The following is a 17,482-nucleotide window of genomic DNA, read 5'->3' as shown; positions in this document are numbered from 1 at the left end:
CCCGGCGCCCTGTCACCCACATGGCCGGGGCGCGTCCAGGCAGAGGTGATGCACAGATCACCGCCAAGCCTACCAGAGGGAGGGGCCTACAGGGTCCCGACCAGCCACAGTTTACCCCTTCCCAGGACCTTGGTTCCCCCAGGACCCTCACTTGATTGGAAGGGGGGTGCTTGGAGGTCGTGGAGGTCACTTAGAAGCAAGCTGCAGCGTGCCCCCCACACCCGACATCCCGCCCCCTGCCCTGCACAGCCTTGCCCCTCCCGCCGCCCATCCTGTCAGCCCGTCCCAGCTCCCTCTCACCAGACCAGGCCTGGCCCTAGGACCCTCAGACTGGAGGCCAGGGGGTCGGGGGGCCCAGAGGGAAGAGAGATCTGGCTTTGGAGGGATGCCTGAGGCTGGGGGCCCAGGGACAGCCCAAGTCCGGGTCTGAGGTCAGGGCTGCCCCCGAGTGGTCAGCCCACAGCCTGTGGGGGCAGGGCTTAGGGAGGGCCCGCATGCCCAGGGGTACCCTGAGGGGTCAGACAGGATGTAGGCAGGTCGGTGACCCTGTGTGAGGCCGGCCCTTGGCTTGGTCTCTGCTCCCAGGGGCCACGCGAGCCCCGGGGCCATTGCCTTCCTCCTCGAGGCGCCTGGGCCTGCTGTTGGACACCGTTCCTCACTCTGCTGAGCAGGGCTAGCTCTACAGGTAGGAGCCACCCCCCGATTCTGGCTGGAACCCAGGACCGGTGTCGTCGTGGGGCGGCACCCAGGCCCTGGCCTCCAGGAGAGGTCACCTCCCCGTCCCCACCAGCAGCGTCCCCCTGTGCCCCTCTGGGGCACATGATGGATACACACCAGGGGAGGGAGCAGGGGGCAGGCAGAGAGGATGACCAGGGCTGGGGGAGGCTGCCCCGCTACCCTGCTCCAAGGGTCAGGCCCTGCCTCTTGGGCCCCTCGGGCCCTCACCACCCCCAGGTCTCGTGGAAACAGCTGTCGGGGAGCCTTTAGGAGTCCCTTCTTCCTTCCAGTCCGGCCGGGAGTGAGTGGACAGGCTCTGCCAGGGCCGTTCATCACCCCACAGCTGCCGCCGCTCTTGGGTTGGTTCCAGGGGGCCCAGGACAGTCCACCTGCTGCCCCCTCCCCGAGGTCCTGGCAGAGCCAGGTGAGCACAGGGGCCCAATGGAGGCCCGGGCCCGCCCGACGCAGAGAGCACAGACACCCCATCCCGTCCCGGCCCCGCACATGGGCCGCGGTCATGACGCTGGGGGCAGTTAGCTGGGCCTCACAGGACCAGCCCCACCAGCTGGGGGCCCGCCTGGACCTGGGCCCCAGGTGGCCGATGGGCCTAGGAGCCCCTCCCGAGAATCAGAGCCATTCACCACCCGCCCTTTGATGCAGCCCCCAGCACTGGCCTGTCACCCCACTTCCTCATGCCAAATCCCGACGGTCGCGGGATGCAGACCCCATGGGAGCTGTGTGCCCATGTCCGAGCCCCGAGAAGGCGCACCCTGGATGCTGAGCAGATGGAGGTGTCCTTCCAGGTGGGAGCAGGCCTGGGTTGGGGGCTCCCGCCGGGGCCAGCCCCTCCCAGCCCCCAGCACAGGCCTTGTAGGGGCCAGGGAGTGCCTGGGGGCTGGCTTGGCCTACAAGCCTGAGGGTCAGAGGGTGCCCATATGCCCGCTCGCCTGCCCAAGAGAGGAAGCTCGTCCTCCTGGCCGAGGGAGGCACCCACAGTGGGCCTGGCCGGGGCGGGGTTGGGGGGGGCGGGGAGGCGGCCCACGAGGCAGCCGGGGAGACACCCTGCCCCTCCCGGGGTTCTCAGAGTTGTGGGTCAGCTGGGCCCGGGGCTGCCCTGCGGCACCCCGCCTCACGCCCCAGCCTGGCCCCTCGGTAGATCAATAGCTTTGGAAATCTGAAAAGAGCCCAAACAAAGGAGTGGGCTTGTAAGTACCCAGCTTGTATCAGCTGATAAATGGGCCCCTCTTTAAGGGACTTATCTCTTTAGGGCTCGCGGGATGAGGGATGGCGTCATTTGTCCTGTTGGCTCGTCCGGACCAGCCAAGCCGGATCTATTTAAAAGATAGTGCGATACTGTCGACAGCAATAGACAGGGTAATTGCAGAGCGACTGCCGGGGTATAAATTACACGGCTCTAAGTGGTGGAGCGGCCGCGGGAGAGTGGAGAAATTCCTGACAATTTACTTGTCCCTCTGCCCCGCCGCCTGCTTATCACGGGCCAGCAGAAGAAACGCGCTTCGGGTGAAAAAATTAAGTATTGATCAAATTAACAGTTTTTACTGATCTTTTTAAGGGAGAAAAGGACTGCAACAATTAAATTTAGAACACAAAAGACGGGCAGGATAACTCTTGACCCCAGTGTGGCAAAGTCTCTGACACCAACAAGCAGGAGATACAGTCTCCGGAGGACTGCCGTCCGCTGGAAATTTACAGGCCGGAGAGAGCCCAGCTGGCGGCAGCCCGTCACTGCCGCCCCTTGGGGCCTGAGAGGCAGGGGCTCCTCGGAGCCTCCAGGCCCCCGCAGCCCAGCAGAGCCAGGACTGCAGCTTGGTGAACACCACCTCCAGGCTGCCCTCCAGGGCGTGTCCCTCATTCCCGCAGGTCCTGGTTAAGGGGCCTGCCATGGGTGGCCCTGCCTCCAGGGGCTCTCTATACAAGACTCCGCAGGCAGGGTAGGCAGACAAACGCAGGAAGTTACAACTCACGGCACAGTCTGGAAGCCTTCCTGGAGGCGGAGGTGCCAGCCTGGAGGCACAGACGGATGGGGTAGGGGAGGGGTGAGGAAAGGAAGGGAAGGGACCTGGGGTCCCTGGGGGCTCTGGTCTCGGAGCCAACGACTCAGCTCGTTTTGGTTGTGAGCAAAAGGCGGACTGCAGCCAGGCCCCAGGATCCCAGGGCCCCAGGGGCTGCAGGGCTGTGACTGTGACCGTTATCACGAGGGTCCCTCTTCCCCTCCCCACACTCCCCGGACCGCGGGCACGACTCCACACTGTGGGTGGTGTGAAGTCCGGAAGGTTCTCGCCTCCTCCCCTAGTGTCCACGCAGGGGCCATGGCCTCACTGGCCAGGCAACGCCCCTCCTTTCTGCGTGGTGGTGGGGGGTGAGGGCACACAACCCCGCACACGTGGGGTCAGAGGGCAGGGCAGGCACGTGGGGGACCTCAGGTGGCAGAGACGAGGATGGTGGTGCTGGAGGCCGAGGACAGGGCTGCGGGTGGTCAGCTGCCCCAGAGCTCTGTCCACAGGCTGCCCCCCACAGCCGCCCCCACCAGGCGTCCAGAGTCACTGCCGTACCACCAAACTAGTAGGTGTTCCAAGAGGCTGGTGGGCCAGGATGGGCGGGTGGGGCCCCGGGAAACGGTCCCTGGTATAAGCTCACGGCACCGGAGCAGACCCGGGCCGGCCCGACCCTCCTGGCCTGCCCAGCACCCCTGCAGTTCAGCTTGCGCCTCGGTGGGTGGTGCGCAGCCCTCAGGAGCCAGCTCGGACCCCACCCAGCCCAGCCAGACCAGGAAGGAGCTGAGAGGCCACGGCTGGGCCCCTGCGTGGTCCATTCAGGCCCTTTGTCTCCTCCTCTCCCTTGACCTGCAAAGGAGAGCCCCACCCCAGGGCCACCCAGTCGCCCCAGGGGACCCACCCAGGACGGGTTGTGCCTCCGGGTCACTGCCAGATAGGCCAGGCCAAGCTCAACCAGGGACAGGAGAGGGCGGCTGTCCTCGCCTGCCTGCACTGTCCCTGTGGCCTGGGGCCCTGCTCCTGAGCCAGGCTCCAGGGGCACTTGGGGACAGAGGGGCGAGAGGAGGCAGGACACCCGGCGGCTCAGGGCCACCCCCAGGCCAGCCTGCAGAAGCGTCCTGGGAGTGACACACTTGGGCGCTGGTTGGGGCCGAGGCCCCGCCCACCGGGCAGCCAGGCCCCGCCCACCGGGCAGCCGCGCCCCGCCCCACCCGCTCCTCCAGCTGACCTGTCCCGCCCCCGAGGGCTTGTCTATCCTGTCCATCGGCGGGCCCCCCGGGGCAACCCAGGCATGAGGCGGAGAGTCCGCCCCTCACGGGAGGGCTCCGCGCTGGGCCCTTCCCACCGCACGTGCCCACAGGCCCGCCGCTCCCCCAGCCGGGGTCGTGCTGACTTTGACCACCGCCCCTCTGGGCTTCCCGCAGGGCCTCCAGGAAACAGGTCCAGGCGCCCAGCACAGGAGCGGGGGAGGGGTGGGAGGAGCCCAGAGTCCCCGTCAGACCCAGAGGGCTCGGCCACCCGCAGAGCACCCCCAACAGAGCGCCCCCCGGCAGAGCGCCCGCAGCAGAGGACTGCCTGGTAGAGGGTCCCCAGCAGTCCGACGCCAGGCTCCGGGCAGCACAGGCAGGTCAGGCCTGGCCCGAGCTGGGTGTGGGTAGTAGGGGAGAGCCCAGGGGTGGGAGGAGGTCTCCCCCCGGGGTTGGGGGAGGGCCCCCGGGGTGGAGGAGGGGCTGGTGCTCCCTCTGCGCCCTCCCATGCTGGAATTTCTTCTCAGAACTGTTGTGAAACTACTTGTTTTTACTCAAACTTTTATTTTGAGAAAGTTACAGAGTCACATAGGCCAGAAGCTGTTCAGAGACCCCACATTCCCTCCGCCCCAAAGCAGCGGATCCCAGCCAGGACTCCCCCTCGGCTCAGCACGCCCACCTGGCCGCGCCCCCCCCTCCCCGTCACCCGCCCCCCCGGTCACCCTGCCCCCCAGTGCCGGAGAAGGTGGACCAGCGGCTCTGCCCGCTCTTGGGGGCTCCCAGCATAACCCCTCCCCACCATGTGGGGCCCTTTAGCCCCTGGAGGACGTCAGCCACGCCCAGCTTTTCAACTGCGCTGCTTCTCCAACAGCCCTGCTTTTAAAAGGAGAGACAGACAGAGAAGCCTGGTCAGTGAGCTGGGAAGGCTGGTCCAGGAGCCCTGGGGTCTCAGGCCCGTGTCCACTGCCATCACAAGGCTCAGAGGGGCTCCTTGTGGGCGCCCACGCGCCCGGTGCTGGGTGTGCGTCCCGGCCACCCCCTGGGGCCGTGAGGTCCAGCAGCCCCCGGTCAACCGTGAGGCCTGGAGAGGCGCATGCGCCGAAGGCCCCCGAGGGGCTGCAGCCAGGGCCCCCCAGGCGCCTCCTGTCCCTGTCCCCCACCCAGCCCAGCCACAGGCCTCTCCCCGCACTGCCCAGGTCAACCTCTGCCACAGACCACCACCCCCTGATGTCCGTGAAGTCAGGGGGCCCCTCCAGCCACCCCAGCACTGGGCTCCTCCTCGGAGACCGGCCACCAGGCCCCGTGCAGACATCTGCCCGTAGTCCCTCAGCCCAGAACCTTGGGGGGTGGTGTGGAGCAAGCGGCTGTCCCTCCCCCGTGGGTCTGGCTTCTGCAGGGGGCCCCCACACCCTGCACACCCTCTGGGTCCAGAGTGGCGCCCAGCAAGGCTGCTCCTCGGCTCTGGGGCCCTCCAGGCCCTGGGGTGGTCCCTGCCGTGCCCCCCTTAAGCTCAGGAACGTGGGCAGGGGGGCAGCCCGGCTGTGCACCCCAGTCACCGCTCTGCCCACGGACCTCGGCCCAGAAGGGCAGCCGAGTGTGTCTGACAAATCCGGGGGCACATTCCAAACCCCGGCCTCCCCTGCCCGGAGGGCGCAGACAGGGCTGGACCGCCGCCGGGTGCCGCCAGCCGGAGGGTACAGTCTTCAGCCCTGAGGCCCACGGGGCTTGGTGCGACCCCCAGCTGTCTCACGAGGGTGACTAACAAGAGCAGAGAATGCCCAGGGAGAGAGGCCCCGCGAGGCTCCAGCGGCGCGTCCCTCAGAGACCATTTTTAAGCGTGAAGAATCGCTGTCGCAGGACGCTTCTGGAACGCCCCTCCCGCTCAGATGCCTGTTCTCTGCATAGTAATGTGTCTTTTAAAAAAAGACCCCTGATATATGTTACAAGAAGTGTATCTCTTTCACCGAGACAGAACATTTTAATTCCCCGACACCTTTTAGTGATTGCTTCAATTTCCGAAGATTTTGATAAAATCACGCGGTTTAAGAGTCGCGGGCTGCAGCCCGGCGCGGCAGAACGTAATGAAACGCTCCTGTTTCATAGCCTTCATCTGACACAGCCCAGCTCAGGGGCTAATAACACCGCGTGATAAATGTTGGAGCCACGATTGTAAAAATATACTTGTAATTGGGTTAATATGCCTTAAAATACGGCCCATCACTTATCTTTCTCCTCCTCTGTGCGGGCGCGGGCCGCTCCCCTGCCATCTCCCCACCCCCTCACTCTGCAGCCCTTCGTCCCCAGGACCAGAGGGTCTGGAGGGCTGGGGGCAGAGGTGGCCACCTAACCCCCAGGGGGTGTCCTTCAGGCGGGTGACGGGCCTGGCCAACAAGGCCAGGGGGTGGTGGGCTTTGCCTGCCCTGCTCTGGGGGCGGCCCAGGCAGGGACGTGGGCCTCGGGGAGGCACCCTGCGCGGAACTAAGGCACTCAGACGGGGCCCCTGCCTGCCCTCCACCCCCTTGTCGCCCGCCTGTGCAGGTGAGGTCAGCCAGCAGCCTGCACCGTCCTCGGCGCCCAGCGCCCAGCCCGCGGCCCCCGTGTGTCCTGTGCATGCCGGTGCACCCACTGATGGGTGGATGAGTAGGAGGGTGGGGGCTGACCTCTGGGTGGGTGGGTGGCTGGAGGGCGTGTGGACCCCTGAAGATGGAGGGTCACCCGGAGCAGCAGGCGTGGGAGCCACCGTGTGGTGGGGGGGTCTTGATTCAGACCAGGCGTGGCCCCTCCCCAGGCCGGGCCCATCCCCCCAAGGGTTCCCCCTTCCTCTTGGGTCTCACCTGGGCCCCTCTTCTGGGAGTTGCCTTGCCTCACAGCAGCCCTGCACCCGCTGTGGTCTGAGGAGCCCCTAGGAAGTAGACGCTTGAGCTCCAGGACTAGGGAGCCTGGCGGGACCCGCTGGGGCCGCCAAGGGCACCCAGAGGCTCTGGTCGGCCTTTGTGGGGAAGGGGCCAGGAGGGGCCAGGAGGGGCCACATGGCAGAGATGAGGGTGGGGGCAGGGTCAGTCGAGGGGCGGAGGTCAGTACCTAGAATCTTCTGGAAGCTCCACCCCCGGGGGATGGGCCGGCCAGCCGGGACTCTACCCCAGTGGTCACCTGGCTGCAGAGGGGTGCTGACGGGCACTCACGCCTGTTTCACGGATGCAGAGAAGAGGCCCCGGGGACCCCACCCCGAGGGCAGCAGGGAGCCCACCGCCTCAGCCAGCACAGATCCAGCTCTGGTGGGATGTGGGAAAGTCCTGCAGCCCGGCTCTGGGGTCTTGGTGTGTGTCTGCATAACACGGGAGACACCTCGCGTGACACCGGCCAGCTCCGCATATGCACACGCCAGGCACACGCCGGGCTCACACACCTTCCCGTGCAGGGCCCTGCTCCGTTCCCACACACACAGGACCAGGCCTCTGTCTCAGGAAACCCAGGCTCCCCCCGCACCCACGTGCCCCACCTCCAGACAGCACATGTCCATCCCGCCCTCAGCTATTTGGGACCCCGGGTTTCCCACTGTTTCCCCCAGAAGGAGAAGCTTCATGGAGTCCCTGCGGCAGTGAGAAGCCAGGGCTGGGTGGGTTGGGGGGACCCCAGCTGAGGACGCCTGGGGGTGAAGCATGACCCCATGGGTGAGGGGCACAGGCCGGTTCCCAGCTGGGGGTGCTGTGCCCCCTGCTGGGGTGTCAGGGAGCCAAGAGCTGGGACGCGAAGGAGGGACGGGGTGGGAGCAGCACCCCAGAAGGGGTGGAGTCAGGGGGGCAGGCAGGGGCTGTGTGTGCAGCCCGCCCTCCCAGGAGCCCATGGAGGTGGACCCCCGTGGGAACAGGTGGGCATGGCAGACCCCCAAGCCAGAAGGAGCCCAAAAAAACCACCTGTGCAGACAGAAGGGCCGGAGAGGACCCCTTGGCCCTCTCTGCAGGATGACCTCCGAGAAGGACGTGGGGAGCGGGCCCCGCCCACGGTCACCCCGGCCTCCGGGCCTCGGGACCGGGCAGCCCTGGAGACCAGGCTGTCACCTGCCAGGACGGCGAGAAGCCCCAGGTGGGCTGTCCCGGCATCAGGGAGGCCCCGGGCCGGCTTTCCAGCCGTGCTGTCCCCGCCCTGCAGCCACCTCCTCCCCCGCCCAGCCCACACCCACCACTGTCCTCGCATCTCCCTGCCTGGCGCTGTCCTGCTGGAGCGGGCGGGTGGAAACATGACAGATGGGCAGAGATCTGTGTGGACCCCTGGACACCACGGACCCCGGGGCCTCACCCTGCCCTTGGGGGCCCACAGCAGTAGGAGAGCCCAAAGACCCCCAGAGACCCCCAGTGCCATACCTGGGAGCAGCCAAACTAGGGCACTGGGGGCTCAGGGCTGCCTGTCCTCCAGGACCCGAGACCCCTCCCGTGCTTGTCCTGCTGTGGGCCGTCAGCCAGTCCTGCCTCGGACGCCACCATGACGCCCGGCCCCCACTGGGCACCTCGGGCAGCAGGGGGCTGGTGCCCACGGCCCCTCAGAGCTCCGGACCCCAGTCCCACCTGCGTCAGCCTCCCGTCACATCCTGGCCTGAGGATGGAGGGCTGGTCCTCCTAGGACCGGCTCCCTGCGGGCCCTGCCTTGGGGTGGGGGCCCACCATTCACAACTGGGTGATTTCATCTTAAGAGCTGGGGCGCAAGGGCCAGGCTGGGGCCCGGCCCGGAACTGCCTTTAAGTGAATGTGTTTGGGGGGGGCGTGGGTGCGACCCCCCTCGGGGCAGGGGTGTCCATTCCTGGGCCTGGAAGGAGCTGACAGACCGGTCCCCAGCCCACACAAAGGCTGCGGCAGATGAAATGGTGTTTGCCTGCTTATGTGAAGAGTGATGGAACTTTAAATGAATCGCTGACCTTTCTGGAATGACAGGTGACCCGAGCCATATCTGAGGTGGGTATCGAAAATTGCTGCTGCTGCCCGAAAATAAACAATAAGACAGCAAATGTGGTTTGAAAAAATTGACTGGCTTCACCACGGGGCGGGGGTGGGGGAGTGAACGATGCCGTGCGGCTCACAGCCCCCGGCTCTGCCCCTCCCCGGGGCTCCAGGGAGGCCCAGGGGAGGGGCACCTTCCAACTCACGTGCCCGGGGACTGCGCCCAGGCTCACCCGACTGCAGGCCAGCACTGGCCGGGGCAGGCCTCCCACCGCTCCAGCCCTCAGCCTCCAGAATGCTCCGCCACCACCCAGGTGGGCTCTCACGGCCCAGAAGTCCCCGTGGGACCAGGGAGCCCAGCTCCCTGGGGTCTGGGCACAGCCGCAACGCCCAGCAGGTGTGTCCCCGCCACACGCCCTGGACTGCCCAGCGTCCAGCACCATCCTGGCCTCCACCTCCTCCAGGAAGACCCCACCCTGCTGCCGGGCCGGGCCTCCAACAGCAGAGGGTCTCTCCTGGAAAGGGCCTCTGGAGTTAGGGGAGCCGCAGCCCCAAATTCACATGAACGAGGACGAGGTTGTCACTGCAGGCAGGAGGGGTGGGGCCTGCTGCCGAGCAACCGGCAGGGAGGCTCGTCTCAGGAGGGTGAGGCCGCCCGCAAGAAAGCAGCCCCCCATGGCAAGCACCTCCCTGCCAGACCCCAGGAAGACCCCAGGAAGCACAAGGCGTGCTCTAGAATATTCACCTAAAGCCACAAGACTGAGCCCTGCACCCAGGCTCCCCTTACGTAGCACCCAGCACCCCACTGCCCCCACTGCTCCCCACACCCCACACTCCACACCCCACATCATATCCTGCACCCCACCACCCCCCGAACCCAACCAGACCACACTCCACTCCACACCCCACAGCCCACCACACACCCCAACCCCAAACACCGCCCTGACCCATGCCTGACCCCTGACCCCCTCTAGCCCCATGTGAGACTGCCTCCCTCTGTCTGAACCTGCTCTAGGGCTCCTGGGGAGAGTCTGGTTCCTACTACCTCCCCATCTCATCACCCCCCCTCCTGGGGTGCAGACATCCCCCCGATCCCACCGCCCCTTCTCTTGTCCCCACCTCATCTGTGGTGTCCCTTGTCCACTGTGGGGTCACCTCCCACCCCCTGCAGCTCACTTGTGGCAGAGGCTCCTGCCGGCATCTTGGACGAGACCAGCAGTCACTGCCCCTGTAGCACCGAGACCAGCCTCGCTGGAGAAACTCAGGGTGGGCCGGCCCCGCTGGGTCATCCCACATCCGAGCTTGACACTGGCTGAGTCAGAGACCTCCAGGACCTCCAGCCAGGACCCCCAACATGGCCCCTCCGAGTGCTGGGGGACAGTGTCCCAGGAGGACCAGATTGGGTGGTCTCACTTTGGAGGACCTGGGAGGGCCCCTGAGTCAATCCACCTGCTTCCAGGGGTAGTAACATGTCCTGCCTCCTGGGGACAGGGACAGTGTCCACGCCCACAGACAGCCTCTTGTGGCTACATGACAGGTGACCTGCACAGTCCCAGTCCCACCAAACAGACGCCCTGCCCCCACCAGAGCCCCGCCCCACCAGACAGATGCCCCGCCTCACCAGGAAGACACCCCACCCCACCAGGCAGACACCCGACCCCCACCAAACAAAGGCCCCACCCACCAGACACACACTCCGCCCACCAGACAGACCAGATCAGATCAGATCAGTCGCTCAGTCGTGTCCGACTCTTTGCGACCCTATGAATTGCAGCACGCCAGGCCTCCCTGTCCATCACCAACTCCCGGAGTTCACTCAGACTCATGTCCATCAAGTCAGTGATGCCATCCAGCCATCTCATCCTCTGTCGTCCCCTTCTCCTCCTGCCCCCAATCCCTCCCAGCATCAGAGTCTTTTCCAATGAGTCAACTCTTCGCATGAGGTGGCCAAAGTACTGGAGTTTCAGCTTCAGCATCATTCCTTCCAAAGAAATCCCAGGGCTGATCTCCTTCAGAATGGACCGGTTGGATCTCCTTGCAGTCCAAGGGACTCTCAAGAGTCTTCTCCAACACCACAGTTCAAAAGCATCAATTCTTTGGCGCTCAGCCTTCTTCACAGTCCAACTCTCACAGCCATACATGACCACAGGAAAAACCATAGCCTTGACTAGACGAACCTTTGTTGGCAAAGTAATGTCTCTGCTTTTGAATATGCTATCTAGGTTGGTCATAACTTTCCTTCCAAGGAGTAAGCGTCTTTTAATTTCAAGGCTGCAGTCACCATCTGCAGTGATTTTGGAGCCCAGAAAAATAAAGTCTGACACTGTTTCCACTATTTCCCCATCTATTCCCATGAAGTGGTGGGACCGGATGCCATGATCTTCATTTTCTGAATGTTGAGCTTTAAGCCAGCTTTTTCACTCTCCTCTTTCACTTTCATCAACAGGCTCTTTAGTTCCTCTTCACTTTCTGCCATAAGGGTGGTGTCATCTGCATATCTGAGGTTATTGATATTTCTCTGGGCAATCTTGATTCCAGTTTGTGTTTCTTCTAGTCCAGCGTTTCTCATGATGTACTCTGCATAGAAGTTAAATAAACAGGGTGACAATATACAACCTTGATGAACACCTTTTCCTATTTGGAACCAGTCTGTTGTTCCATGTCCAGTTCTAACTGTTGCTTCCTGACCTGCATACAAATTTCTCAAGAGGCAGATCAGGTGGTCTGATATTCCCATCTCTTTCAGAATTTTCCACAGTTTATTGTGATCCACACAGTCAAAGGCTTTGGCATAGTCAATAAAGCAGAAATAGATGTTTTTCTGGAATTCTCTTGCTTTTTCCATGATCCAGCAGATGTTGGCAATTTGATCTCTGGTTCCTCTGCCTTTTCGAAAACCAGCTTGAACATCAGGAAGTTCACGGTTCACATACTGCTGAAGCCTGGCTTGGAGAATTTTGAGCATTACTTGACTAGCATGTGAGATGAGTGCAATTGTGCGGTAGTTTGAGCATTCTTTGGCATTGCCTTTCTTTGGGATTGGAATGAAAACTGACCTTTTCCAGTCCTGTGGCCACTGCTGAGTTTTCCAAATTTGCTGGCATATTGAGTGCAGCACTTTCACAGCATCATCTTTCAGGATTTGGAATAGCTCAGCTTTGTTCGTAGTGATGCTTTCTAAGGCCCACTTGACTTCACATTCCAGGATGTCTGGCTCTAGGTCAGTGATCACACCATCGTGATTATCTGGTTCGTGAAGATCTTTTTTGTACAGTTCTTCTGTGTATTCTTGCCACCTCTTCTTAATATCTTCTGCTTCTGTTAGGTCCATACCATTTCTGTCCTTTATCGAGCTCATCTTTGTATGAAATGTTCCTTTGGTATCTCTGATTTTCTTGAAGAGCTCCCTAGTCTTTCCCATTCTGTTGTTTTCCTCTATTTCTTTGCATTGATAGCTGAAGAAGGCTTTCTTCTCTCTTCTTGCTATTCTTTGGAACTCTGCATTCAGATGCTTATATCTTTCCTTTTCTCCTTTGCTTTTCGCTTCTCTTCTTTTCACAGCTATTTTAAGGCCTCCCCAGACAGCCATTTTGCTTTTTTGCATTTCTTTTCCATGGGGATGGTCTTGATCCCTGTCTCCTGTACAATGTCACGAACCTCATTCCATAGTTCATCAGGCACTGTATCTATCAGATCTAGCCCCTTAAATCTATTTCTCACTTCCACTGTATAATCAAGGGATTTGATTTAGGTCATACCTGAATGGTCTAGTGGTTTTCCCTACTTTCTTCAATTTAAGTCTGAATTTGGCAATAAGGAGTTCATGGTCTGAGCCACAGTCAGCTCCTAGTCTTGTTTTTGCTGACTGTATACAGCTTCTCCATCTTTGGCTGCAAAGGATATAATTAATCTGATTTCGGTGTTGACCATCTGGTGATGTCCATGTGTAGAATCTTCTCTTGTGTTGTTGGAAGAGGGTGTTTGTTATGACCAGTGCATTTTCTTGGCAAAACTCTATTAGTCTTTGCCCTGCTTCATTCCGTATTCCAAGGCCAAATTTGCCTGTTACTCCAGGTGTTTCTTGACTTCCTACTTTTGCATTCCAGTCCCCTATAATGAAAAGGACAGCTTTTTTGGGTGTTAGTTCTAAAAGGTCTTGTAGGTCTTCATAGAACCATTCAACTTCAGCTTCTTCAGCGTTACTGGTTGGGGCATAGACTTGGATTATTGTGATATTGAATGGTTTGCCTTGGAAACGAACAGAGATCATTCTGTCATTTTTGAGATTGCATCCAAGTACTGCATTTTGGACTCTTTTGTTGACCATGATGGCCACTCCATTTCTTCTGAGGGATTCCTGCCCACAGTAGTAGATATAATGGTCATCTGAGTTAAATTCACCCATTCCAGTCCATTTCAGTTCGCTGATTCCTAGAATGTTCACTCTTGCCATCTCTTGTTTGATCACTTCCAATTTGCCTTGATTCATGGACCTGACATTCCAGGTTCCTATGCAATATTGCTCTTTACAGCATCGGACCTTGCTTCTATCACGAGTCACATCCACAACTGGGTATTGTTTTTGCTTTGGCTCCATCCCTTCATTCTTTCTGGAGTTATTTCTCCACTGATCTCCAGTAGCATATTGGGCACCTACTGACCTGGGGAGTTCCTCTTTCAGTATCCTATCATTTTGCCTTTTCATACTGTTCATGGGGTTCTCAAGGCAAGAACACTGAAGTGGTTTGCCATTCCCTTCTCCAGTGGACCACATTCTGTCAAATCTCTCCACCATGACCCCGCCCGTCTTGGGTTGCCCCATGGGCATGGCTTAGTTTCATTGAGTTAGACAAGGCTGTGGTCCTAGTGTGATTAGATTGACTAGTTTTCTGTGACGCCCCGCCCCCCCAGACGCCCCGCCCCCCAGACGGACGTCCCACCCCACTGGGCAGACACCCGACCCCCACCAAACAAACGCCCTGCCCACTAGACAGGCACCCCGCCCACCAGACAGGCGCCCCACCCCCAGACAGGCGCCCCACCCCCAGACAGAGCCCCGCCCACCAGACAGAGCTCCGCCCCCACCAGAGCCCCGCCCCACCAGACACACACCCTGCCCCTCAAGACAGATGCCCCGCCCACCAGACACACGCCCCGCCCCAGACCCAGCGCCTCATCCGTTTAAGCAGCAGGGCCAGCCTGGCCTGCGGTCCATCCAGTCCGGGTCCAGGCGAGGGTGAGGCTCCTCAGGCGGCCTCTCGGGTAGCCCCTGCGTCCTCCCTGTGCCCTCGGCCTGCTCGCACAGCACGACAGAGGTGACACGCCCCACATGCCCCCAAAGTGGGGGAGCAGCCCACTCACTGGGCCCAGGCGGGACACGCCCCTCCAAATCCGAGAGTCCGCGGGGTTCTAGGCCCGGTCAGCCCTCTGGTCTTCTCTGTTTCTCTAAAATGCAGCCGCTGAAGCCCCGGGTCCTCCCCACCTCTTTCAGTCCAGACGCCAAGTGCTCCCTGTGGAGCAGCTTTATTGAGCATCTATTTGCCCACCAGGGGTGGGGACACCCAGACCTGCATTTCTTGCGCGGCCTGTGCCACGCCTGGGCCAGGATGGCCCTGGAGCAGTGGCTCCGCAGGGCTCAGGCCCTGACCCGGAAGTCGGGGCCTGAGTTAACATACCCACACTGCAGGCGCTGTTCTAAAAGAGCTTTGTGGTTGTCACTCACACCGTGCAGTCCACCTGCGTAATCCAGGGGCTTGGCACATTACATTATTTACTTTAGGGAACACCTGCCGTCGGAACCAGTTTTAGGCGCACAATCCAGGGGCCCGAAATACATTCACGTGGTTGTTCAGCCGTCTCCACCTTCCGTCCACGGAACTTCTTCACCATCTCGTTAGAAACTCTACCTAATAAACTTCAACTAGCCCCTCTGTCAGCTCCTGGCACCAACCACCTACTTTCCGTCTCTGTGAATTGACCCCCTGGACACCAGAGCAGAAGGTGCTCAGGTTTATCTGTGTTGTAGCAGGTGTCGGAATCTCCTTCCTTTTTAAGCCCAAATAATATTCCCCGGACACTTGGGTGGCTTGCTTGTCTTAGCTGTTGTGCCTAATGCTGCTTTGAAATGGGTGCACAAATACCTCTTCAATTTCAATTCTTTGGCATATAAATTCAAGCGTGGGCTTGCGGGACCGTAGGATGGCTCTGTGTTTAATTTTTTGAGGACCCGCCGTCCTCTTTTCCGCAGTGGCTGCGCCTTTTTACACGGCCGCCAACGGTGCCCGAGGCTGTCAGTTTCTCCACATCCTCACCAGCACGGTTGTTTCCTGTTTAGGGGGATTTCCTGTTTTTGTCTTTGCTCATGGCCATCGTCATGGGTGTGAGGTGGTATCTCAGAGTGGTTTTGACTTGCGTCTATTTACATCATTTTGCAGATGTTAACACACACAGAAAAGTAGTGAGATGATCCGTACAAAGGACCCAAGTACCCACTGCCCTTCAACAGTTCAGGAATCTGGTTTCGTCTCTACCCCCACCCCCAGGTAATCTGAGAATAAGTTCTTCACAAACCCTTTCAGCCGGATGTGCTTCAGCGTGTATTTCTAAAGGATGAGGAGACTTTCAACAAAACAAAATCCCTAAAAATGGCCACCGCTAACCCACAACAGGCAGACTGGTGTTTTCCCGGTACCTGGTTTGTTCACATCAAGCCTAGGTGAGGCCTCCGTCGCCGTTGATGCGTCTTCTGATTCATAGGTCGCGGGGAAATCAAGTCACCTCAAGCCCCCACTGCCACCCCTGCACCCCCACACCCCCACACCCCCATAACAGAATTCCACTGCCCTTTCCACCCCTCGCCCCAGCCCGTCACACCCTGAATTGCTGGTGCAGCTGCACCCACCGCCCCTGTCTGCTCCAAGCAGGGGGTGGGGGGCCTGGTCCCTGGGGAGGGGGATTGATGGGCAGACAGTGAGCCCAGCCCAGGGGCAGGGGTCTGAGATGACACGCAGCAGCGGCACCATGACCCTCCGAGAATCCCAGGCCGGGATAAGAGGTGCAGTCAGACCACAGACAGAGGACCCCAAGCTGGGCACAGGAGCCTGGCGGGACATGGGGGGCGGCGGGCACACCAGGGCAGCCGGCCAGGTTCCAGGTGTGGGCACTGAGCAGGGCCTTGCCCACCGCCAGTTCCCCGGAGCCAGCAGAAGCCCCTGGCGGGGCCCAAGCCAGGGTGTGGCTCTGCCATGTGCGCACCTCTGAACCCCAGCCCCTCCCACTGCCCACCTGCCTCCTGGTGGGCGCCAAGGCCTCCGCAGCAGTTGGAACGTTTATCACCGCGTCCTTCACCGGCCCCTGCTCCTCGCCCGAGGGAGAGCCATTCGGATCTGCCCAAGCTGAACAATACAATATTTCTGTTGAGCTGTGAAGTTGATTAATAATTTGGAAATGAAATCAATACAGGCCCTGCTTTTCATTCCTGGAGTGCCCTGTGCCCAGGACACCACCGAGGCGGCTGAGGGCGGCGGGGCTCGGGCGGGGGTGCTGCCGATCTGCCGGCCGGACTTTTACACTCACTTTCCTGGAATTTTCTGGGGCAGCAGGAGCACCGTCAGGCTGCAAACGCCTAGGCTCAGTGGAGGACAGCAGTTGCTCCTTCACCTTGGGGTCCTTGCAGAGACAGCACCCCCCAACCCAGGACGCAGGCCCCTCTCCCTGCGTCTCTCACTCTCATAGGGAGGCCAGGTCTGCACCTACCCGCCTCCCTCGAAGCCTGGGCTTTGGTGGAGGCTCAGCCACACCCACCGTGGCTTCCCTGAGCTCTCGATCACCCATGACCCCCAGACTGTCCCCCTCAGCCCCCAGCAGCCCGTCCATCCTCAGTCCCCGGCAGCCCATCCCCCTCAGCCCCCCGGCAGCCCATCCCCCTCAGCCCCCGGCGGCCCGTCCACCCTCAGCCCCCTGGCACCCTTTCTGGCTGCAGGGCGCAGGGGCTCATCCTTCCCCAGGACCCTTAGGGCCGGCCCATTACCCACCCCAGTACACCGAGCCCAGGGGCAGCCACGCCCATCTGCGCCCCGGAAGCCCCGGCTGCCCTCAGCCTGCCAGCTGTCCTCTCTGCCTGGGAAGGGATGGGCTGGTCCTGCGGCTCCAGACCCAGAGCTGCCCGAGGGAAGCCCCAGGGCAGAGGAGAGCAGGTACGCGTGAGGGGCGAGTGAGCAAGCGAAGTGGAGACGAGACAGACGGACTGACGGCCTGCTCAGGAAGGGCACGAGGGCCGCCAGGGGTCCACAGAGACCGTGACCTGGGGAACCAGGGGAGCCCCGGCCTGGGGGCCAGAGCAGCAAAGGACCCTACAGCACCAGGCGGGGGAGAGGCCTGGAGGACCACAGGCAGCATGTGTGGGGTCGCGCAGGTCGGGGGACGGGGGCCAGGCCTGAGGAGCTGCTCGCAGGGCTCAGAACGCACGCTCAGCTCAGAGTTGGTGCCGTGAGCCGGCCGCTCCGCCGGCCCGCCCACCCACAGCCACCCCAGAGTCCTGCCCAGACCGGCCTCCTAACTGCCGGCCCCACGG

The 17,482-nt window shown here is 61.3% G+C and overlaps 1 protein-coding gene across 1 annotated transcript in view; it reads right to left on the bottom strand.

The window, feature by feature from the left end:
* Nucleotides 1-417: 417 nt before the first annotated feature.
* Nucleotides 418-17,482, bottom strand: part of SLBP (stem-loop histone mRNA binding protein) — a 96,458-nt gene continuing 79,393 nt past the window's right edge. Inside the window, exon 7 of the mRNA XM_061421081.1 lies at nt 418-1,128. Within this exon, the coding sequence (XP_061277065.1) occupies nt 433-1,128 (696 nt within the window). The 3' untranslated portion in view covers nt 418-432. The remainder of the gene's footprint in view (nt 1,129-17,482) is intronic.

The sequence above is a fragment of the Bos javanicus genome, chromosome 6, assembly GCF_032452875.1.
Source record: "Bos javanicus breed banteng chromosome 6, ARS-OSU_banteng_1.0, whole genome shotgun sequence".
Classification (NCBI taxonomy): domain Eukaryota; kingdom Metazoa; phylum Chordata; class Mammalia; order Artiodactyla; family Bovidae; genus Bos; species Bos javanicus.
This window is presented reverse-complemented; position numbering and strand designations above follow the sequence as displayed.